The sequence below is a fragment of the Dichomitus squalens genome (genome assembly GCF_000275845.1).
Source record: "Dichomitus squalens LYAD-421 SS1 unplaced genomic scaffold DICSQscaffold_39, whole genome shotgun sequence".
Classification (NCBI taxonomy): Eukaryota; Fungi; Basidiomycota; class Agaricomycetes; order Polyporales; family Polyporaceae; genus Dichomitus; species Dichomitus squalens.
This window is the reverse complement of record NW_006766921.1, coordinates 6752-29127: the sequence shown is the minus strand read 5'-3', so window position 1 is coordinate 29127 and position 22376 is coordinate 6752. Positions and strand designations below refer to the sequence as shown.

The following is a 22376-nucleotide window of genomic DNA, read 5'->3' as shown; positions in this document are numbered from 1 at the left end:
TCCCAGTAGTACCGCTCGGCAAGCAACAGGTCCTTGCGGATCGTTCCTCACGCATCAACGAGATGCAGGACGCAAAGCGTCGTCGCGCATCGTCTTTCCACCCTGCCTCCGCATCACTGTCCAAGGGGACTCCAGTCAGGAGCAAAATGATAGGGCCCGGTCGTCGTACGAGACCCAGTAATCACGTACGGTGGGTGTACAATGCTAATGGTGGTCGGGTGCCGCTCGCAACAGTGCGACACTATGAGGTACATACAGATTATGTGCGCTTGTATTACATCTCAGAGGCGATTTGGGCTGACGTATGGCACTCGTAGTCCCAGGATAATGGCTTGGAAGCACGACATGTTGTCCGACCGCGACCTATTCTGACGGTCTACCGTGATACCCCGCCGGCCACCCCTCAGTTTCAGTCCGTGACCAGCGATAGTGAAAATAGCTCCAGCAGCACCTTATGCGACCAGACACCATCGTACACGCCTTCTCCAGTTCCTTCTGGCGTGACGTTACGCAGTCGTCGAGGCTCATCTCGGGCCAGCCTTCAGTCAGCTCGGCTCGACTCTTCCCTGGTCGATGATAGCGACACATCTGCTGACGATTCAACATCCGGCGGGTCCTTCGATGCTGGTCCCTCGACCTCGACCCGACTACAAGCGATACGACCTACAGAAATTACACCTCATGTTCATGAAGACGCTACGAGTTCTCGAGCTCTTCCCCGTTCTGTGGCGCCCGGACTTGCTCCTCCTCGGCTGGCTGGGACAAGTACTTTCCGTGCCTGCCGAAGTGCTCACAATACTTGGAACGCCTACGATGCTCGAGTCTATCCTTCCCTCCACGCTTTCGACGACCAAGATGCGAGAAGGTGGCTTCCGCAAAACCGCGCGAACCGCTATTTTCTGATTTTCTGCATGGTTTACACACCTGTTCTCCTGCCGCTACTGGCGCGCGCCTTGGGGCTTGTCTGACTTGGACTTTCGTGGCTTTGACACTCGATACCCTGGCTCCCTCGATTCTAGCGACTACTTCCGGACGTCTTCTAGCGAAACCTTCTCTGGCGAAACCTTCATCAATGCGCGTGTATCTGGGGCGTGTTATGTTGTATTTCTAATAGGTTTTCTTGTTCATTTCCTGACGTGTATGCTAGCGTCTTGTGTTGAGTGGATGTTTATCTGTCGGACAGTTGGAGTTGAATCATCGTCATGCTCGCTAGCAGAAAGATACGAAGGGAGGCTTGCCTTTCTTGGAAGCCCATATGGAGTTCGGACAGGCGCGCCGACGGGCCGCTTGAGCCAAAGCTTCCGATGCTTGGTCAGTACGTCACGGTCCTTGAAGGCCTCTGTAACTTGGAATGAAACCGCCATGACTACTTCGGATGCAGCTTCAGATGTGGTCAATCACAATCCGACCTCTATGCTTCAGTCACTTCCCCCCGAAGTCCTGGAGCGTGTGCTGACGTTCAGTAATCCTCGAGATGTCTCGGTACGAATAACATCCCGCTGTTCACCAATTGCTTTGGATGATGGTGCACGGAATGACGCTGACTTATACCGCAGCGATTTGCACAAACCTGCCGCTTTGCGCGCAAACTTGTCTACGAGCCCAATGATCAGTTCCTGTGGCGCGAGCTCTATCTCGGACGTCCATTTGACGACCTCCGGAACGCGATCCCCATACCTAGAAGGCAGTCTGATACCTCAGAACCTGAGGAGGAGTTTCCAATGCCAGACATCAAAGGCGTTTCGAGCCCTCCATGGCAGCAAGAACTTCAACGGAGGACGCAGGCAGAACTCGTGGCAGCATCGGGCACTCGTAACGCTCGCCTCCTACAGAAAGCGTACGAGGGATTCCTTGGGGCAATAGAGACCGCTACCCCTGCGATACCCACTGGAGACCAAGTCGAGGAGAAACAGCCCGAGAGCAAGCCGGCCGATAAGGATAATGCCACCGTCGGTGTTCGTTCGGAAAATCTCCATTGGGTCGACCGCATCCTCCGCAAGACCCGAGTGCTCGACCTCGTTCCCGCATACACAGGCGCGATCGTGGACATCCCGTCCCTGGAAGAGCTCGAATCGGCTTCTACGCCTTCCGAGTCGTCTGATCAGAAGGAATCTACGGATAAGCGGCCTAATTCCACGGCCGACAAGTCTACCCAAACCGTTGGACTCGGATCTGCGAAGGTGAACGATGCATACGACGCCTCGGACGTCTGCTGGATCCCCGCGCACTTCCGCGAGGTGCACCAGATGCGCAGCCGCCTGCGCGCATACGTCGCGCTCTCCCACGAAAACAGTTTCGACGTCGAGAGCCGCGCGCGCATGGGACGGCTCCGGAGCGCGAGCCGTGCGTTCGTGTACGACATGCGCAAGTACCAGCAGCAGACGCTCTGGGGGCCGTTCCGCCTCGGGGAGGACGAGCGGACCCTGCTGGTCGACTGGGAGCACATTGAGCATATTATGAACGTCGTGAGCCTGAAGCTGCGTGAGGTGCCGCTGGCAAGCCTGGGGTATTACAAGAAGGCTCCCTTCCACCTGGACGCGCTACGTGCGAACACGATGATCGACGCACACAAGCTCCCCAAGGACGACTGGGCCGGCGTGACCGGCAGGTGGCGACGCTTCGTCTGCTTCATGGACTATCGGTAGGTACCTGGTAATTGCCAGCCTCTTCCGGCAGAATTGAACCCACGCACCCCGCAGGGACCTCTACATGTACAACGTGAGTCTCTTTCTGCTCCCACCGTTACCGTCCTTGTGCACGCTGATCCTCTTGGGCAATGTAGTACAGTCTGCTCCCGCCCGGCCCACATGACCCTTCATTCTTCGACGATCCTTTCGACGAGGCCCTCCGTCCTGTTGAGCTCCACCTCTCCCTCATCTCCCGTGAAGACTACTTCCGTGAGCCCTCCCGGATTCCCATCGACCCTTCCGTGCTTGCGTCGTCCCCTGAAGCCAAGCTTCCAGGGAAGAGGTCGATTGGGGACTGTGAAGATCCCGTATTCCCAACGCTCTATTTCAAGGGCGTCTCTCATGGCGCGGCGGCGACGGTCCGCGGGAAGGTCAGCGTGCTCTCCGACGGTGCTGTGAGATGGCAATTTGTGCGTGAGGTCATGGTTTATAGTATAGAGTATAACGGGTCGCGATATCTAACGATGCGCACAGGTCACGACGTATGATGGAAGGATGCAGTGGAGGTATTTCTGAAGTTCTCGTATAAGTATCAATCGGGCGACGTCTGATGTCCTGACTTCAGTGCGGAAGGCGTCCAACTCGGCCATGTTCGCAGCGCGGCAGGCATCGCCGGAATCTGGACCGGTGCCCACCATGACAGAGGTACTATTTGACGACTAACGTCGACGATCGTTCATGCTTACTAACCTTTCAGACGATCCTGCGGGTCCGTTCTGGATGGTCAAGGTGAACGATAACCTTCCTCCCGGTGTTTTGAATGCACTATACTAGATCGCGAAATTGAAATGCGCGTCCTCTCTTTGCGTCTTAATCTGCCCTCGTGATTCGGCGCTAATTTTTTGCATTACAACAGTTGCAGGATCATTGACGTTTTACAACAAATGGACAAGTGCTTCGGATATTGTACAACATCGTCACTTCTTCTACACGAGGCCTTTCACTCGCAGGGGATACCGCTGACCTTGCTGAAGTACCCGCAGAGACGGCCGTATAGGTCCTCGTAGCTGCACATATATCAGACAATCGGTACCATCGAGAAATATGTGGCCACGTACTGCTTCTTATTCTCGGCGTCATTGAGGTCCGCACGCGCCGCCGCGAAGCCATGGAAGCTAACACAGCCGTGTCAACTAACCGTCTGGAAGCAAATAGAAACAGGACACGTACGAATCATAGTGCTTGTAGTCGCTCTTCTCCGAGATGGGTTTCTTCGAGACAATCTCCAGAATCTGCTTGATCTCGTCCACCGGCTCGTCGTTGCTGGGGTAAAGCCCCAATGGGATGCTGAGCTTGGTGACATCATCGTGAGAGAGCATCCTGCAGTAAATGGTTCAGGTTGGAAGTTGACCGTCGAGTAGCTAGTCACTTACGCAGGATGAACAGCCGAGACAGCATCCAAAGGAGTGGCATCCTGAGAGCCAGCAAGGATTGTTACCTTTCCACCTATCGTGTCATTAGCGTCATGGAGACTTCAATATGGGAAATGAAGGTACCCCAGCAGAACCCGTAGGCACCAACAAATTCAACTCCCTCAGACTTGAGGGTCTTTGCGACGTTGATGAGTCTTGCGACACCGTCGGTAGGCTTGGCAATGCCTCCGAAGAACTCCTGTAGCTTCTTCTGCTCCTCCGGCGTCTTCGGTGGGAACTGATCAACGGGCCACGGTTCGCCCGGCTCGAAGAAATCGGGCATGAGGACCTGAGCCTTCAGCTTCTCAGCGAGGATATCAGCGCCTTGCTGGGTCTGCGGTTTGAAGCTAAGACGTCCGGCATCAGCATGGAACTGCACGTCTGCTCCGGAGTGCGACGCTCACCCAAAGATATCGTAGACGCAGACGATGGCGACCTTCCCTGGGGTCTCCGGGCCAGTCACGTAGACCTGCGTCGCGCACTTCAGATCCTCCGAAATCACGCCAATCGAGCCCAGTACTGACCTTGCTGAAGCCGGCATAGGGCTTGTACTTGCCCTTCGGAACGTAGTCAGACTTGACAGGGGCGATGGTGCAGCAGGCGACGTTGGTGTTGTGCACGGTCGACATCCTGGAGGTGCGGAGGGTGGGATAGAGGTGGTGGGCGAGTTGTCTCAATCGTGAAAGCATCGATGACGACATGTCTTTCCCTCAGGCTGTCTATAAGTACCGGCTGAGTACTCGGCATCTGCCGGCCAGCGGTATACCGGCCGGCGTCTAGGGATTGTTTTCTCGTCTCGACCCTCACCACGGCTTGGTGCTTTGCTTCGCCTGGCTACTCCACGTCTCTGTCTTCGCTACAAGTGACATGGGGTACCCGTGGACCAAGAGGGAAGATTAGGCCTTTGCCGGAGTTCAATTAAGCCGGAGCGCTTCTCAGTCCACGTCGCGACTCGTTGTGCGTGGTGTGGGAAGTGCTTGACTATGTAGCTCGCACATACTTCAAATATAGTTCAGCCTTGCTGTTCCTCGACGAATCGATGCGCTGTGCCTGCCTTATTCACAGAACCAAAGTAGACGGTACGACCTCAAGCACCCACACAACGGTTATTGACAATGCCATGTCCTGCATATGATGTAGAAATTTTCGAAGTCAGACATTAGTGTATAGTAGAGTACATGCATAGCGTGGTAGTTCTACGGGAAAAGTCAAGACATGAGATAGAACATGATGTCGAGACGGCGAAGGACTATTGATGACACAGAGAGGAGCGAGGAGGACGAGCTATGTCCATAGGTGTAAGACATGTCCGAAAGCCTGTAATCTACTTGCCGGAGCCATATCTCGGCTCATACGACGGAGCGTACACAGGTGTGCGGGAACCACCTACGCCGTACGCCTCGACGTTGCCATAGTTCGACTGACTCGTTAATGGCACGTTTCCGCCGTCGTAAGCAGGCTGATCCTTCGAAAGAGGTGTGATGACGCCGACGATTGCGTAGATGGAGACCGCGATATACTCCATAAGGACAGACATGACGAGGTATGCGCCCCATGAGGACGACGTCGAGCTGAACTTGGCAAGCCCCGAGTCGCCGTTGTTCGCGACCTCTTGTCCGTTCTGGAAGGAGACTGGGAAGGGGGCGAACGAGGATAGGACGCCGTAGGCGACGCGGACGGCGAGGAACGGAAGTGTGAACGTGATGGCGTTCAGGAGCTGGACCAGCGCAAGACCGTTAGTATGAATGCGAGGGATCGACTACGGGATTGAACATACCCTCCGGCGATATCTGAGAATTAGGTCCTTTTGCCGCCAGACGTAGAATGTTACGAGTGCACAGCCGACCCAGACGACGATGAAGAGGATGATGCCCGCGTGCCGGAGATCGGACCCGCTGTTCAAGCTGTCTTCGCTAGACGCACTGGCCATTTTGGTGCCACCGTAGATGGTGAGGACCAGTCCGATCGTGCTGACCAAAGTCAAGACCGCGAGGCCGCGAGTCATTACGAGCGTGTTGTCAAGAGAGTATTGGGACCTGGGTGTGCATAATGAGTATGTGGGAGAAACTACTCCAGAATGTATGATGCCTCACACTGTCCGGAGAAAGCCAAGCGTGGCGCTGAGCAGAGGGGCCAGACCAGCGGCCTCCAAGATGACATACATCGTCCTCTCGGTCGAGTTGCCAGGGTTGTTCTCTGACAAGATGTGGGAAACACCGCCGATGAGGCGGACTGTTGGATGGCAAAGACATCAGCTAAAATACCTCATGAGCAGAGGAGGAAGCGTCGACTCACTAAGTGCCAAGATCACCAAGAAAATCCATCCAGCGTTTCTGGCAAATCCATGTCGGAAGGAGAGGAATATGCCCAGGCAGAGGATGGGGATGTAAATGATTATCTCGATGATGGCTATGATACCACGAGCGTCGAGACCCATAGCGTTGGAGAGTAAGGTAAGAGAGAAGGAAAATATGAATCCCACAGATTTAGTAGGGCGGGGGGATGTAACTCCTGAAATTCAGCGAAGCCGGAGACTTTAAGCAACAGAACATGAGGTCTGAAATACTGTGCTCTAGGAACGGGTCAAGGATAGCTGTACCGCCGACGAGGTTGACGGTTAGTTTCAATTCACTGTGCCAGACGTAACGTTCGCCAGTCCTGTGGAAAATGTGCGGACTTGACATACCCGTACATACCTCCTTAGCGCAGCCGCAGAGCGCCATTGGTACGATAGCGGAGCCAGCAAGCAGGGATGGATAGCTTCCGGACCACACCTGTCGTCAGAAGGGTCGGGAGTGTGCCGCTGGATGCTACATGGTCACACCCTCGTGTTTTTCTAGCTTTGGTGGGCATCGCAATACTCGACATAACCGAGCAACGGACCGGAAGCAGGATCTCAATACTGGTGGTCGAAGACCGGGAGCAAGCCTTTCTGCGGAAGTGTAAGCGCTGGGCGTCTCGGTGTGGCGCGCACCCTGGAGTGCTGCGGGCGTTCTATCACCACGTCGGGTTCAACTTTACACGGATTCCGCTGCAGTAAAGTTCTGAAGCCTCGAAATGCGTCTTCCTCGGCGCGTTCCTTGGGAGAGCATAGCCGAGCTAGAACAAGTTTGCTCCTGGATATTCGCAGATGAAGCAGACCTGAACGCGAAGCAGCGCGCGATAGACAGAGTAAGTTTTCCTGGCCCTTGCTTCCGGACCCTCTTCGCTGAGTCTGCTCTCGTACAGCTGGCAGCATGGAAGGCGGCTGTGCATCTCCCTCATGCACTGGATTCCACACATGCGATATTGTCGGTGATTCTACAGGATGGCACTGCAGCGACGTCCTCGTCGTATTTGTCTCTGCGGATGAGCTATGCCTCTGCGATTATACGGCTCGTCAACGGTTTAGTGGACCCCCTCCAGCTAGGGGCGTACGCCAGATCAATTCACAGCATCGCACAGCAGCTTGGGCTCCCCGCATGGTTCGTCGAGCTCCGCCACGCTGCGACTCACGAAGATCTTCCCAGCCTCGAAGTACTTCGGGATGCCGCGAAACAGGTAGGCGTGTCCCTCTATGAGATGCGTCGGAATGCTCATCCTGTAAACTACGCTCTAGGCAATGGCGTGGCTGCTTGATAACTACTTCCTTCCGACCCTCAACCCAGTGACACCGTCCAGCGGAGCTGCCCCTCCACTGCGTCCGCTCTCTTCGCCCCTCAAACAATACAAGGCGATCATGAAGGCGACCACACGAGATGCGACTCTCCACGTCGAATACCGTGCAGAGATTACAAAAGTCATGCGAGACATCGAGCGCTGGATAGCCGAGGCAAAAGTTGCCTCCGCGTCCGCCGCCGGAGGTGTTCGCTGGGAAGACGGGCAAGAGGACGGAGACGAAGAGGACGTTCGCGAAAAATGGGCGCTCGATAGATTGGCGGAGGTTCTAGTCGACAGGGGCATGCTTGTTCCACTCTCCAAGAAGTCAATTCTCATTGTCGACCCGTATCTCGTGTACTGACAGGGCTGTCGATCGTGTAGAAAGAGGATATCCCCAGACCAAGGTTCACTGGCCCTGCCGCGCTCCTCCATCGCAATATGGTCTCCGCTCCTCACCCACCTGCAATCTCTCCATCCGACATTACCTCTGCACCTCGTGAACGCGATCACCTCTCACTTGTCCCGCGCCCATACACCGCCGTGTGATGCGGACTTTGGCGCAGAGACTGTCTCCTTGGCGGTAGCCGCACAAGACCCCAAGGATGATCCCACGTACGATCTGTGCCTTGCAAGCTGGGCGAAGTGGCTGGCGGACAACTGCCCCACATACGTCGCCGATCCAGAGGACGCTGCGGAACTCAGGGAGAGCATAATTGTGCGGATCGTCTCGACTCTAAGCCCAGCACGCGTCGACGGCAGCACGTCCAAGGCGTGAGTGTTATCGCGTTTCTCTAACCGCACCTAATGACAGTGCTCATGAAATACATTTGCCAGTGCGAACGCGTTGCTCCGATCCGTCAGTGCAGAGCGGCCAAGGCTCGCGGCAGCTCTATCAGTCCTCACCCAGATGCCTGCGCAAGCGTCCCAGGTTTGCTCTTTCGCCGCCCATCTCCCACTACCCTGCTCATATTCCTGGCACATACAGGACTGGGATGACAACATCGTGAACGTCATGGACACTCGCCTGAATACACTCCTCGCCCTCTCGAACGGCTCGACTGAAGACGAGACAGGCTCCCCAGGAGCCTCGATCGCATTCGCCGAATCCACCCAGCTTCCACCGGGCTGGCGGAGACTGACCGAACGCGACGGCTGGCGGCCAGCTCCCATCGGTATATACGTCGCCTGCGCGTGATACGCCATCGCACACATGTAGATGCTGTCCATTACAATACAATTGTACCTATGCGGTCTACAACGATTAGAGGCTGCTATATCACAGAAGATACGAGAGAAGCAATAAAGATGGTAAGCGGACGAAGACGAAGAATCCCAGTCCATGGACTCCGCACAGGACGGATAGTCATATGTCCGGTCTAAAAGATGTAGTACGATATATGCATAGCCGCGAAATAGAAGCACAAAGCACACTGCACCAATCAACGAAAAGCGTACGCCAGAGCACGAAAACGAAAACTGGAGGTCCGGACTAGTAGCTACGACCTCGACGGCGAAGGGTCGCTATTCGAGGGCATCCGTCCCTGTTTTGCCACCAGCGGCCGTGGCTGTCTTCTCTGCCCATCCGGCGGCGGCGGCAGCGCCTGAGGCGGGCGTCCCGGCCCCGGCGGATTTGAAGACTGCGCTGCGGACTCGTACTGCGGCGGGAGCTCGACCACCTGTGTCCCGTCAGACGTGAACACGGTCACGGGTGGGGGACGACCCGCGTCGTGGTGGACGACATACACCTGTTGACCTGAAGGCGAGGGGGCGACTGGCGAGCGGACACTGGGCGTGACGGTCGTGGTGGGAGACTGCTGGCCGCCGAGCGTGCCTAGGCTCGAGGAGTGTTCATGGCGGGGGCTCGAAGGGTCGTTGCGATCTGATCCCAAGGACGAGGTGGTGGCTTGCGCCGAGCGGCGGTGGGGGAACAGCCCCGTCGTGGAGTTTGGCGAGAAGTCGTCGAGGCCGGGAGTGGGCGGGAGGATGAAGGGTTCGATGTCGTGGGGGCCGCCGCGGCTTGGGAAGGTGCTCGAAGCGCTGGAAGATGGGTGGGTGAGGCCGTGCATGGAAGGGTCGAGCGGCTCCAGAGACTTGCGCCGGAGTGCGACTGCTCCGGTGCCGTAGCGCTGTTCACGCCGGCGGAAGAAGAAGAACGCCCCCACTAAGCCCACAAGGAGTCCGAGGAAGAGGGAGCCGAAGGCGACGCCGATCGCTCCCCCTGTCGAGAAGCCCTTGTCGTCGCTTACTCTGCAATCGCATGTTCAGCGAGTGGTCGGACATGGATACCAGAGAGCACTTACGTAGAGTCTAATAGGCATGTCGTTGTGCCATCGCCACCGACATGAAGGGGCCCGTTCGTCCATGTCCAACCAGTTGAGTCGATGACACTAAGCCAGAAAGGCAGACCAAATGCCTGACAATGACTTGAGCCTCTGGATGAACAAGGCACAGGGCCACACATCGCTCACCAGTGACACTGTCCAGTCCTGCGTGTCCATCGTGTTGGATGTGAAGTTGATTGGAGGTCGGAGCGCAGGTGCGATCTAAGGACAGTCAGGTTTAACCGATAGGACTGAGTGATTCAAGGTGCACATACAGTGTATGTGAATGGAGGGGTGCCGTTGTTTGGTTTTACTGTGATGTCGCTGCACTGTGGAGAAGATTTGTCTGTCCACGGCTGCTAGATTGGACGTTAGGCGACGAGGCCTACCTGGTTGATCCAACCATATTGTGACCATGTTCCATCCAGTGTCTTTGCCGTCACGTCCAATGCGCCCGCCGGATAGGTGAGATTTTGACAGACAGGCGACGAGCTGCCAGACGTAGGATACACGGTGTATATCTGCTGACAACCCCCCGTCACCCCATTGCTGGCAAACTGATGCGACAGTCAGACAATGCTCACGACCACAACACTACTTCACGCACCATGCATATTTGGAACTTCGTGGGAAGGTGTCAGTCCAAGTTTCCCCGCATAGAATGCATAGCCACCCACCTGCGTTCCAGGAATGAATGGAAGAGGCCAATCCTGATGATTCGGGAAGACTCAGATGATGGCCTGAGTGGATAAGGTTGACTTACAAATGACGAGCCGCTTCCCGCAGGGATCACGAAAGGCACGACGAATGCCCTTCGCGGGATCACAACATAAGATCAGAGGCACATGGGTGATTTGATGACCGGTCAAATCCACTCACGACGTGTAGACTTGAAGGTAGTACGGTGCCACGGGATTTGGCCTGGAATATCCGGACAGAATCGGTCAATCTAGGCAGGGAAGGAGGAAGAAAACTGGAGGAACGCACCCGGTGGCCGAACGTCTACCCCACGTTATGTGCAGCGTATCACATTGAGCTGCGCGGACCGCCGAAATGCCCGTCTGAGTTTGCGCGATACAGGATGTGAATGACGTATGACGCACCAGCTATGGGAATTGGTGTACTCTGATCTCCCGCCCAGTCAAATAGGAAACCCTGTGATCGCAAACGACGCAGCCATGGCGGTGAGTTTTGCCGATCGCCTAAGCGCAGTTCCTAGATGAAACGGGATATCCTTACCTGCTGCATGGCTTCTACAACCTTTGCGGAAACTCTGGGGAAGACATGACGTGTCCATAGCAAGTTGACTGCCAGTGCAATTATGATTGCACGGGTGCGTGAGGTTGACATAGATGTTTGACAGTGCGCAACGCTGGGAGCGTCGGTATTACTCGTTACGACAGAAGGTCGTGATCCGGTGCCGCCCTCGACCAGACAGACGGGTCCGAGGGACACAATGAGACAAGGAGTGACTGAGATGGGGGCGAGGACAGGCCAGCAGGAAGAAGAGGAATGGAGAGGGGGATGGGAGGGGCCTGGGCCAAAGGCGGTAAAGGCTGAGCAGACGAGCGTCCCTCCCGTGTACTGGGCATGTCTGCATGGGCGCGGTATTTCTGCCCGCTCGCGTGGCATTTCTTTTTCTCGCCTATGTTCTCTGTGGGCCGACATCACTGGCACCTGGAGACTCCATGGCCCGGCTAGTACTCTTGACTATTGGAGGTTTCTACCTCATCTTCCCTTCGCCCCTTCTCACCTCGTTACATCAGGTCCTGAGAGATTCTTCAGCAAGTTCTGCTCTTCTCTTTTGGAACAGTGACTTTGGTGAATGCGAGTTCTGCGCCTATGTAGCTCGTACTGTAGCTCAGTTCGCGGGCGGTGTTCATGCGGAGCCGCGGGGACCGGGCGCAGCCGATTATAGAAGCCTACAGATCTATGTAGAGATCTGAGCTAGACACTCCTCATCGTGCTTGGGTCCGCGGATCCCTTTTGCTCTCACTTCTACAACTCCTCTCATGCGCAGCCATACCTCTCTGCTTGTCTCTTTCCACAGACTGCGAAATCCATGTGTTCGAGGGGGCGACGAGAGATGCGGTGGTTTGTGTGCAACAAATAGATACCGTGGCCGCGCTCATCTACAGTGCCGTCGGGAATGCCCCAGAAGACGGGCGGTGATTAGCCTCGAATCCCTCGAAAGACATAAGTAGTAGTCTCTGCTTTGACGATCGTTGTAATGCAGCGGATAGCTCGATCCCTATCACTCATTACCCAAAGTTGTCAACAACGCGAAGTACGCCAGCAGCTCGAAGCTTCGGTAGCGACGACATAATAATCGCCTCCATCTCCCCAAAAAGCTCGAGCAGCCTCGCCTGCTCGATCTCTATCGTCACCCGACGCAATGCGCCATATCGCTCCCGCGCGAAGATCGTGTCGAGCGCGCTCAAGTCCCAGCACTGGTATCCGGGCCTCCAAGCGCCCACGTTCGCCGGCACATTGATGGAGTAACCGAGCTGGACCGTAACTTCGCGTATAGTGGGTGGTACGGCAGCGAGTATGGTCTCAAACGTGCCAAAGCTGGCTAGGAATCCACTCGCTTCCTCGTTTGACGTCTTCGTATCCGGAGCTCGGAAACGGAGGGTTTCGAGCTTGCCGCACCACCCTATGATCTCCCCGAGCAGCTTCCAGGTCGCGTACAAGTCTAGGTGAGGGAGGTCAAACACAGCTCCACGTCTGCGAACGGCTGCTCACACGCACCATCTTCAGGACATGTCTTGTCTGCCGGCCATATAGCGACGGCCTTCGGCCAGCGTATCTCGAGGTCCACGACGTTCGTCGCCGATTCCCGGAAAAAGACGTTCATGCGCGTCACGGCGTCCAAGGCGTGACGGTGTGGGATGGAAATGACGACTGTTTGCAATGAACCGGGAACAATACTTCGGTGGAAGAAATCGACATGGACTGCATGTGCGGTGTCGCTCTCGAACATAAGACGACGGACGCAGATGGTCTGGGCGAGGGCAGATGAATCGGCTTGTTGAAGATGTACGGTAAAGGGTGTCCGTGCTTGAAAGACCACCGTGTCAATGCAGTTGAAACGCGACAAGACATGATATAGTGCGGGTGGTGGCCGCTGTGCGGCATATTGATCTGTGTAGATGAAATGGAAGTGATGAAGTCTTGGCAAGGCTGAAGTCGGAGGCGCAGTCGCGTCGGTCCAGGTCAGGATCGGGGTGGTCAGGAAGACCAGCCTTCGCAGACCCGTGAACCTTGGGAGAAGCGTCGTTAGGGAGGTAAGATCCAGAGTCTCCGCTTCGTCTTCTCCCGGGTGTCGAGTGAGTGTCAGTGCAGTGATGTAGCACCCTATAGCCGGATGGCCTTCTATGAGGCGACAGAAGCGGGCGTACTGCGACTGTCCTCGAACGACCACGGTAGAGAATAAGCATCGACGTGCCGCATCGTGCCATTGCTTGCAAACCCGCGTACAGGCCGACAGCGTCTCTTGACGTAGATCGTTTGCTAAGGACTGGTAGATGAGATACAATATTTCCGGAGGAATGTCGACCGTAGAGTCGATGGGCCGCGTGTTGGTGTTTGCCTGGTTTGCCTGGTGGGCATTCATATGAGTCAGGATGACCTTCGGTGCGACCTTCGATGCGAACTTGCCATGTGCGGTTCAGAGACGGTTGGGAGCCGTAGCGTGGTGATTGTGCCAGCGCGGATATGTAGCGCTTATAGCTGTCCTCGGGCCACTCGGCAATGACACAAGCACGCCTCTGATGGCAGTTTCACGGGCGGTTACAGCGCCTTGCATAAGTTCGTGAACGCGCGGATTTTTTTTTCTCTCCGGCGGCTACCCTACTCGACCCGCCTAAACAGGCCATATCACGGTCACAGGGACTACTCCATGACAGCGCATCACGGCCCCGTTGGTTGACCACACGCGTACCCAGGTAAATCCACAATGTTTTGAAGTATGGATATGCGTGCGGTACTTCCATGTCTGTATTTGAGTGCCCATTGGCCCCCCAGGGGATCCTGTACCCTGATCTAAACAGGAGGTACCATAGTCATCAGCAAAAGTGTATAAATCTTGTTGCAAATTGCATTCACGCGCGGGGGCAGGGAATACTAGAAATATAGCACCTGAACTAACGTATATTGGGCGCACCTTGTCACGATTCCATGCTAGCGCAAGAAACCCGGACCGCCCGCACGACCCCGCAATACCTGAAAATACCTGGCAATCCTGCCGTGATCTCCTGGGGATTGCCTGGTATTTTGGGTATGACGGTGGCTTGCGATGACGGCAATGACGTGCCGCATTTAGATTTGTGGCCTGGTATTGTGGATATGGCACGAGGGGGGAATTGCTAAAATGCCGGGCTGTACCGCGCAACAAGGGGCGCATGTTGTGAGCTATGGGCGAAATTGTCTCGCATTTCCGGTATCAGGTTCACTCAGGCTAGTATCGCAGGTACAACGAGACTGCAAATATATTTGGCGACAAGCCTGGTACAACGTGCTACTACAGGACATCTATATATGCTACATTGCACAAACATATGTATGGCTGCACACATGACGTGGGTAAGAGCCAGATGATCTCGTTTATCACGCTGTGCGGGGCGAGGATTTACGTTAGTAGGTAGGAGGGGGATGGGTGACAGGGGAGACGCACGCGAGGGAGTACAAATGAAGTCCTCGTATGTCTGAGCATGGGACAGATGGTGAGACGCAGCGAGCCAATAGCTACTGTGGCGCCAAGACGGAAGAGACGTACCTGCACCCGGTTTGCAGGGAGGACGGACTGGCGGTTCTGGCAGAACACTTCCTGCTCGTCTTGCTAGTGCGCCAGCAGGATGAACACGAAGGCGAGTTGTGTGCCATAGTCTGGTGGTACGTTACATGCATGAGTGCTCCATGTCCGATTGCGCATGCGTCCGCGCTGTCATACCTCATACCCAGCCACCGAGAAGAGGAAGACGTTCTCTACACAAAAAAGAGAGTGGTGATGTCTGTCAACATGCACATATGCATCAAGACGAGCGGTACTGTACCAGTCAGCACGCTATCCGACAGCTTCGCCATGCTGTCCGTCCCGTCCTCATTCACGTCGAGCAGGTTGCTCATTAGGTCAAAGCGCTCCTCCTTGACCTCCGCGGCCCGCCGTGCGGCCACCATCTCATGCAAGTACGCCTAAAGGTGTTGTTGCCCCTCAAAGCGGAAAGCGGCTATGCAACCTGAAGTGAGCCGACGCCGACTCGACTGCGCACATATATTATACAGCCATGTGCACGGATGGACGTACCATGAGCTCGTCATGCGCGGCCGCGAAGTGCAGCATGACGGGAGTGCCCTATCCGGGAACAGGACCTTCAGGACGAGGTGGTGCGAGACTTTGTACATCGCGTCCTGCGCGGGCAGCGTCAGGCTCACGTCTACACAAAAGCCCATATCCTGTGGTGTCCCCCGGGGAGACAGACACAGGAAGACAGACAGACCTTGAAAGTCAATGAATGTCCGAGGAGGACATCTTGGTTCTCGCTCCATGACATCCGGCGCCCGAATCCTGCAATACCGATGACCAGGAGTGTGAACTGGACGAGGATGGACGGTGACGGGCGAACCTGAGCTCAGTAGCGGCAAGGATGGGAGTAGCACTACAGCGCTGGACGGGACGGGACTCACTGGCACGGTGAGGTCCATGATGTTGTCGAGCTTGACGGCGTCCCTGTCACCCCACACGTTCTGGAACACGTTGTCGAGCACCTTGGCGGTCTCATCCCAGACGAGCATGGTGTTCTCCTGTGTAGCGAGTCAGTGCTTCCTATTCAGAATTGGGACACAGAATCAGCAAGAAGGTAGTGCATGAGGTGTACATACGATGGAGACACACCTGATAAGACAAGGAAGAGCCTGCAACGACGTCAAGGGAGTAGGAATACGCATATATGCGTGTATATTGGAAGTCATATACCGCACCTGTGTATTTACGTGATGACTGACATGGGGGAGATGGATCGATCGACAGTCTCTGGCTGGCAGCAGAATCGGTCTGGTGGCGGAGGGTATGGGGCGGGAAGAGGGGGCAGCTTGAAGTTTCTCAAAGAATGCGGATCTTTATATGTTGCAGTGTCGGAGTTCCTTCTGAGTTCAAGGCCTGTCAAAAGATGAGGAGGACACGGTAGAGCTCCTAGTGGGGCCAGTCCATCGCTGCTGAGGTGTCTATGTAGAAGAGAAACATGTTGGTCACGTGCCCGCTCATGGCGCGCATCATAATGATCACCGTGGTCCGTCTGTCTCATCCTGCTTCCTGGTCAATGGTCATCGCTCGCCCCCTCATAATTATTGCTAATACTGACATGTGCTAGGACTGACCGCCACACCCTGCAGCTTACTTGTGCGACCAGTCTGTCAAGCACCTCTAGCAACTCACGAAGAACAACGGGCTTAGCAGGGAGGAGGCCCTCAGGTCGCCAGTACTTCTACGGAGAGCGGAAATGGATCTGCAGCTGGCATTTACGGAGGACTGGTTCAAACAAGTACGTATACTTCGACTACTCTCGCACGCATATATACAGATCGAAGGGGGCTGGAGCATGCCACGCGCCTTACTCTTGACGCGTCACCTCGCGTGCCTCCCGTCCACTGAGCCTCTTTCTTTGCCATACTCAGTGTCGTTCCCTACATCTGCTTTACACCCTCTCTACACCGCTCAAGCAACACTATGCCGACGAAGGAGGAACTGCTGAATCAGGCACAATCAGTGTCCGACCCGAAGCGCGTTGAGGTCCTTCACAAGGAAATCCTAGGTGAGCTCTGACAGATCCATTGCATGCCGTCGGCTTGGGACCAACTACGCGATACCAACATCGTCAATCAGCGGTCATGCCTCTGTAGAGGAAAAGAGGGCTGAGCTCTGCCACTAGGAAACCGTCCTGGTGAAGCTCGGAGAGTTGTACCAGGACCAGAAGTGCGTACTTCCTTGTGGCTGAGGCTCTTGCTATCTGACACCAAATATTTGTGAAAGCAGGACGTCGATGAGGTCGTCACTCTGTCGTGCTTTCTTGTGTCCTCGCGGTGAAAATCGCTAAACTCAGTACGCCGCATTCTATTCTGTCCCAAAGGTCCTGCTATATAGTCCGAGCGCTCCTCGATTGCTTCAACTCCAAGTCCATTCCAGATAGCCAGAAGATTCAGATTGATATGTTGCAGGAGAACAATGAGTGGGCGAAGCGGGAGAAGCGGATAACCATTCAGGTAGCCTGGGTATCTCGTAACGTACTTCAGTGGCTGCTCTTAGCATTCTCAGCAGAAACTTTTGTTACCGTCTCTTGCATGCTTGGGCGCATTGGGAGATCTCTGGAGGTGGCTCGGCATCATCGAGCACTTTTTCCAGCGCAGTGGACCGATGCCGACAAGGTGCGGAAGTGGAAAAAATGTTGGCCCCGTCCGAGTCCTCGCTGATGCTAAGCTTGAGGCGACAACAGGTTGTGGCAATGCAACTACCTCCGCCGAAGTGTCTTGTGGATAGAGTAGTTACTGTACACCATTGAGCGACGACACATTGTCATACAATATGTGATGAAGACCGCGAGGTCATGCAATTCTGGTGCGCATCTCGCGCGGTATTGTGAGTATCGCGTAGACAGGCAACGATAGCCCCTATATCAGGCGCGCGCGCAGCCCCGCACCGTAACTGGCGCTTCAGGCCACACTGACAATCCTGGAGGGGATTTTTACACTTTTGCTGAAGGTAAAGGTGCAGTCGCATATACATGATCATGCCTGAGTCAGTGCAGTAGCTTCAACGTGTTCTCGACATGTTTCATCAACCATATGCATGTCTAACTCTCAAGCATTTAGGAGTGACTCGAGGCTGGCCACCCACAGCATCGCAAGTCATGTATTCATTGGCAAGGGCCCGTTTGATATGATCTCGTGCAGTGACTGTTGCCCTCATGCAAACTATCTCTGTGCACTGTGCACACTGTATGACTACAAGTACTTATGCGCAAGTTTACTGGGCCCATGGCATACTCACTCTTGGAAATGCCAGTGGCCCAGCGAGCGGGCTTAGCCGCAGGGGAGCTCTCACTACGGGCACCGCCTCGAATCGTTCTTTGTCAAAGGGCTTTAGAACCTCTGAGCAAGTACAACTTTCCCATTGCCGACCCTTCAGCATCCTTTGGCACGCGTCGGCAAAGGGACAAGTTACGACTTTCCCGAAAACAAACCTCCGTTTCACGCGAAGGGATCCCGAGCGCTGCCCGTCGTGTCTGGGCCTGTGACCATGATGAGGCCTGTTTAGGCAGGTCGGGTAGGTTAGACGCCGGAGAGAAAAAATCCCGCGCGTTCACGGACTTATGCAAGGCGCTGTAAGTATGTACTCGTCCCGCAGGCAGGTCAGTTTGCAGCATATGAGCGACTAACGCGTCTCGTGCCGTGCCAAGCACATAGTTGTACTTGCCATCCAGAATCTATGCTTGAGCAAGAACTGCTATGCATCAACGAAGAGGGCCACTGAGAGTGCCCATATCGTCTGCAGGCCGAATCGTTCGGTAGTTACAGCTGACGCTTGCTGATACGCTATCACAAACGCACCTTCGTACCGGTATGGCTCCGCGTTCGGAAAATCACTTGAATCTGCGGTTTCGGATATAGGAAGTGCCGTACGTATGATTGAGGGCAAACTGGTCATACGCAGCCGCATGGGAGCTGAAGGATACTTGAGTCTCGAAAGAACCAAAACTCAACGTTCTTAGCGGCAACATGCTAATCGCTTCCTTGTTTATCACGCCAGTAGATGCGGATAATATCCTCCTATTGAGAAATGGACATTACATGTGCGTCAAGCATCGTGGTGTCCGTACGCTTGTCACCTGTACGTCACAACCCGCGCAACGAAACTCGTTGGGGCCTTCGCGCGCACTAGTGATATAATATCAGACTTTTGTGTACCGCTACTCGCGTTTCTTGCACATTGTTTCAGTGGACTGTATGAACTATCCAAATGTTGCGAGTGTAAGGGGCTTGCGGGTGCAGCAGCACAAGCAAAAGTTCAAGGCGGCTAATCTGACATTACACATTGCCATAGCCACCCAACTTGGGCCCGTTAGTTGAACCACACGAGGGTGACGATAGGAGATATCTTACTGCAGCTGCACCGAGCCCGCGCTAGTAAGGTGCGCGCGAGCAATAACATGGCTCGAAGGAGGCTCGCGACCCCAACAAATTCAGCTCAAGGTGAACCAAAGGGAGTCTCCGACATTTCTAATGACAAAACTGCTCTTGTGGTGAAGTACACTGTGGTTTCGAGAGACACATAAATATGCAGATGCGCGCGGTGGTGCGGTCGCGCGCGACTTGGCGGCAATGGGGTGTGATGAACTGGTAGTAACATTGACAAATGCGCAGGCGGCTTGGGTGACGTGACTCAAAATACGGACGTACGAAATACGGGTGGCTACGAGATACGCTCAATTCTGACCGGGGCTATTCTGTCACTCAACACCTGCACACAATTTTGTAAGTCTCGCACTATGAGCCTAGTATGAGACCTGTGCACCTTCAAAGCACAATTAAGCATCATCAAGTCCTCCTGGAGGCTACTAGCACAGGATTTCGCACCGGCTCACAATCGGATTAGGTCTACCGAAGCTCTGTGCTGGCGTTGTCAGTGGTGTAGTCAGCCACGCTAATTACACTAGCTTTCCAGGCGACGAACCATGATCCGGAAGTGCTGACAATTGGGATTACCAAACCGCAACTTTTGAAACACCTGCGCCAAGCTGACCACATCGCATACAGTCCCCGTCCGGGCGAATATCTGCGCATACATCTAGGCAACCTACCAACAGAAATCAGTAAGTGACGTATTCTTATTCGCCGAAGCCCGCTTGACTAATGTGGAGGCCGCAAAGCTGTCGACAACGTCGGCATCCTCGAGTTCCAGGACCCAGGCCTGGAGGAGGGCGTGAACATGGACGTGAAGTTCCTCGAGGGGCACTCGCTCTTCTGCCAGGCACGAAGGTCACGGGGTGGGTGTATGAGGTCCAGAGGGGCAAGGTGCGTTCGTGGTTTGGACTACAACGCCTTGGGGCTGTTGTGTCTGCATCGCATGGTAGCGGGGCGGCTGCCGAGTGCGAGATCTATCACATCAATAGCCTCGACTATGGTAAGCCAGAGGGCTACGGATGATTTTCGAAAATCGCGACAACCGTTTTGCGCCTCAGCGCTATTGTTCTTCGGCCTTGATGGTACTATAAAGCACCTATTAAGCGGAGTTTAAACTAAGCTTTTGTGATTCAGCAAGCGAGCCTCCTTGACGCTGAACCTCTTCTCTCCACCGTCTCTCGCAAACTTCAAGACAATCCCTCGCTGGAACCACCCTCCCTCTGATCAGGGGCGGGTGGTAGCCTCATATGTTCTGTCTCTCGTCTCATAGCTTACACAGGCTGCCTGTATGTACATACCATTAATTAACCCATCCTGCTTTATTTCGGAACTACGCTCGCTTTGACCCTGTGTCCGGCGCGCATTGAGGGTGGCCTACTCAACCCCTTTGTGTCCGATGGTGCTGCTGCCACAGTCTTATTGCTTTTCTAGGCTTGGGCACAAGCGTGAAATTGCTTTACATGCCCTGAGCCACAGCAAATGTGATGTATAGATACCTTGAACGTGTGTGCCTTTCGTTTTGTAGATTCAATTCTTGCTTCACCATTGTAGCATGTCTGACGACACCCCCGACATAGCTTACTGCGAGGGTCTAGATGGCTGCGGAGGGTACTTCCCTCGCAAGACAACCTCCGGACTCTGTAGTCAGTGTAAACTGATCCAGCAATTCGAGGACCAGGGCAAACCAGATCGTGCCGCTGAAATCAAGGTCGGTGTAGCGCCACTCTTGATTAACCAATTGTCACTTTAATTCTGTTCTAGGCTTACCGTCAATGCAACGAGTGTGGTGCTGCAGGCAAAAATTTCAAGAATGACATTTGCGGTGTTTGCGCTCGGAGTCACGGTGAGGTTCACTACGATGTTTCGGTGATACTCGCATCGGTATTTATCCCATTTGCAGTAGCCACGAGCGACCGTGATGCTCTCAAGTCTCAAGCCTTGGAAGACATGGCTCGTGTCCGTGCCGCTGCAACACAGCACAGAGGTCTTGATGGTCACTACCGGCCACTCGCCCCTGCCATTCCTTGGCCTGACAAGCAAGCCATGCCACCACCACCACTTCCTACAGTTGAGCCGTCTCGTCCGTCCAATAATGGGTTGAATATCTCTATATCATTCAGGCCTCTAGTCTTGACTAAGAAGGATGGCAAGGTTCCATTCCTCGCCACATTAGTACGTACTCATCCTTCCGATACGGAAATGAATGGTCAGTTTTTTCGTTGCTCGGTGTAATATTGTGATGGCTCATAGGTATATATAGATGTTCTCCAAGATGTCCTCGACATGCTGAATGTACTGTGGGAGAAAAAGACGAGCAAGGGTCTTACTCTGTACGTTGCCTTGAGATCAACAGCAGTGGTTGGTTATTGACATGCTTGGGATTTAATTTAGGGCGGATGTTTCACTACGTTTCCCTGGCAATATTTTGCCTGAGGGTGACAGCGACAATGAGACTCTTGGTGACTTTTATGATAGGCATCATATCGCTGAGCACCGTAATGGGTACTTCGGAAAGGTGCCTCAAGAGCTCAAGAATATCAAGACACCGCTCATCAACGTGGTTCTCTTCATTGATATCACACATGTAAGCTCAATGATTCGTTCTCAGTTTGCTTGTATCTCTGATAGTATCCAGATAGTGGGAGAGACGTACTGGCTTACCTTCACCTACTCGCACTGAGAACATCTGGAAAAACAGCCTTTGCGAATTGACACTAATTATCACTATTCAGATAATCTCATCTATATTAGCAAGTGTTAGCAGAGATGACATCTACATTAGAGCTACTATTCAGACGCACTTCTTCAGTAGTGCAACTAAGCACTAATTAGTATACTTGGTACTAGTTATAACTACTCTTCACTATCGCTTTTTCTATAGTGCCATGTAGTGCCAACATGATACTACTATAGCACTACTGCAAATGTGGTCCTCTAATTTTCGCTATATTGCACTACTGTAGTACTATTTTGCGCTATTTTAGCACTACTCATTTAGGGGAGACTCAAATAAGATGACAATCCTTTATTTATAGCTCATAGTTCTCAACTCAAGCATTACACACCTCTATAGCTGCAAAATCACCATGATAGCTGACTTATATTTGAGGGCACAACTCAACATAGAACTTGTTATCATGTAT

The 22376-nt window shown here is 54.1% G+C and overlaps 9 protein-coding genes across 9 annotated transcripts; 3 read left to right on the top strand and 6 right to left on the bottom strand.

Moving 5' to 3' along the window:
* Window positions 1–1362: 1362 nt before the first annotated feature.
* Window positions 1363–3461, top strand: DICSQDRAFT_128849 (uncharacterized protein; the record flags this gene model as incomplete). The annotated part of the gene is made up of 7 exons (XM_007368711.1): window positions 1363–1482; window positions 1557–2641; window positions 2700–2718; window positions 2783–3097; window positions 3162–3193; window positions 3253–3332; window positions 3385–3461. The coding sequence occupies 7 exons, from the start codon at window positions 1363–1365 to the stop codon at window positions 3459–3461; spliced, it is 1728 nt and encodes a 575-aa protein (XP_007368773.1).
* A 43-nt stretch (window positions 3462–3504) lies between these two features.
* On the bottom strand, window positions 3505–4777 carry DICSQDRAFT_110096 (uncharacterized protein). Its single transcript, XM_007368710.1, has 7 exons — window positions 4624–4777; window positions 4504–4568; window positions 4184–4446; window positions 4061–4133; window positions 3858–4007; window positions 3746–3802; window positions 3505–3694 (listed from the first exon to the last, which is right to left on the bottom strand). The coding sequence occupies exons 1-7, from the start codon at window positions 4726–4728 to the stop codon at window positions 3628–3630; spliced, it is 780 nt and encodes a 259-aa protein (XP_007368772.1). The 5' UTR covers window positions 4729–4777; the 3' UTR covers window positions 3505–3627.
* Window positions 4778–5423: 646 nt separating this feature from the next.
* On the bottom strand, window positions 5424–6536 carry DICSQDRAFT_67014 (uncharacterized protein; the record flags this gene model as incomplete). The annotated part of the gene is made up of 4 exons (XM_007368709.1): window positions 5424–5816; window positions 5877–6135; window positions 6193–6331; window positions 6395–6536. 4 exons carry the CDS (start codon window positions 6534–6536, stop codon window positions 5424–5426), a joined length of 933 nt encoding a protein of 310 aa, XP_007368771.1.
* Window positions 6537–7156: 620 nt separating this feature from the next.
* Window positions 7157–8933, top strand: DICSQDRAFT_66946 (Las1-domain-containing protein; the record flags this gene model as incomplete). The annotated part of the gene is made up of 6 exons (XM_007368708.1): window positions 7157–7270; window positions 7328–7639; window positions 7698–8062; window positions 8120–8509; window positions 8573–8666; window positions 8724–8933. The coding sequence occupies 6 exons, from the start codon at window positions 7157–7159 to the stop codon at window positions 8931–8933; spliced, it is 1485 nt and encodes a 494-aa protein (XP_007368770.1).
* A 301-nt stretch (window positions 8934–9234) lies between these two features.
* On the bottom strand, window positions 9235–10236 carry DICSQDRAFT_149063 (uncharacterized protein; the record flags this gene model as incomplete). The annotated part of the gene is made up of 3 exons (XM_007368707.1): window positions 9235–9985; window positions 10039–10151; window positions 10207–10236. The coding sequence occupies 3 exons, from the start codon at window positions 10234–10236 to the stop codon at window positions 9235–9237; spliced, it is 894 nt and encodes a 297-aa protein (XP_007368769.1).
* A 2084-nt stretch (window positions 10237–12320) lies between these two features.
* DICSQDRAFT_128845 (uncharacterized protein) lies at window positions 12321–13042 on the bottom strand (the record flags this gene model as incomplete). Its single annotated transcript, XM_007368706.1, has 2 exons — window positions 12321–12754; window positions 12811–13042. The coding sequence occupies 2 exons, from the start codon at window positions 13040–13042 to the stop codon at window positions 12321–12323; spliced, it is 666 nt and encodes a 221-aa protein (XP_007368768.1).
* Window positions 13043–14592: 1550 nt separating this feature from the next.
* DICSQDRAFT_128844 (uncharacterized protein) lies at window positions 14593–15852 on the bottom strand (the record flags this gene model as incomplete). The annotated part of the gene is made up of 6 exons (XM_007368705.1): window positions 14593–14601; window positions 14837–14899; window positions 15011–15045; window positions 15114–15252; window positions 15365–15412; window positions 15745–15852. 6 exons carry the CDS (start codon window positions 15850–15852, stop codon window positions 14593–14595), a joined length of 402 nt encoding a protein of 133 aa, XP_007368767.1.
* A 549-nt stretch (window positions 15853–16401) lies between these two features.
* On the bottom strand, window positions 16402–17373 carry DICSQDRAFT_139343 (uncharacterized protein). The gene is made up of 6 exons (XM_007368704.1): window positions 17228–17373; window positions 16936–17166; window positions 16857–16868; window positions 16758–16822; window positions 16645–16709; window positions 16402–16598 (listed from the first exon to the last, which is right to left on the bottom strand). Exon 2 carries the CDS (start codon window positions 17164–17166, stop codon window positions 16936–16938), a length of 231 nt encoding a protein of 76 aa, XP_007368766.1. The 5' UTR covers window positions 17228–17373; the 3' UTR covers window positions 16402–16598; window positions 16645–16709; window positions 16758–16822; window positions 16857–16868.
* Window positions 17374–21432: 4059 nt separating this feature from the next.
* On the top strand, window positions 21433–21913 carry DICSQDRAFT_172922 (uncharacterized protein; the record flags this gene model as incomplete). The annotated part of the gene is made up of 4 exons (XM_007368703.1): window positions 21433–21439; window positions 21494–21563; window positions 21625–21817; window positions 21869–21913. The coding sequence occupies 4 exons, from the start codon at window positions 21433–21435 to the stop codon at window positions 21911–21913; spliced, it is 315 nt and encodes a 104-aa protein (XP_007368765.1).
* Window positions 21914–22376: the final 463 nt, after the last annotated feature.

Excerpts from the sequence above, each read along its gene's own strand:
- DICSQDRAFT_139343 (XM_007368704.1), bottom strand. The coding sequence starts at position 17,166 with ATGCGGCGTACTGAGTTTAGCGATTTTCACCGCGAGGACACAAGAAAG.
- DICSQDRAFT_110096 (XM_007368710.1), bottom strand. The coding sequence starts at position 4,728 with ATGTCGACCGTGCACAACACCAACGTCGCCTGCTGCACCATCGCCCCT. Across the intron at positions 4,447-4,503 it reads TGCGTCTACGATATCTTTGG|CTTCAAACCGCAGACCCAGC; the intron begins GTGAGCGTCGCA and ends CGGACGTCTTAG. Across the intron at positions 4,008-4,060 it reads GTCTCGGCTGTTCATCCTGC|GATGCTCTCTCACGATGATG; the intron begins GTAAGTGACTAG and ends CATTTACTGCAG.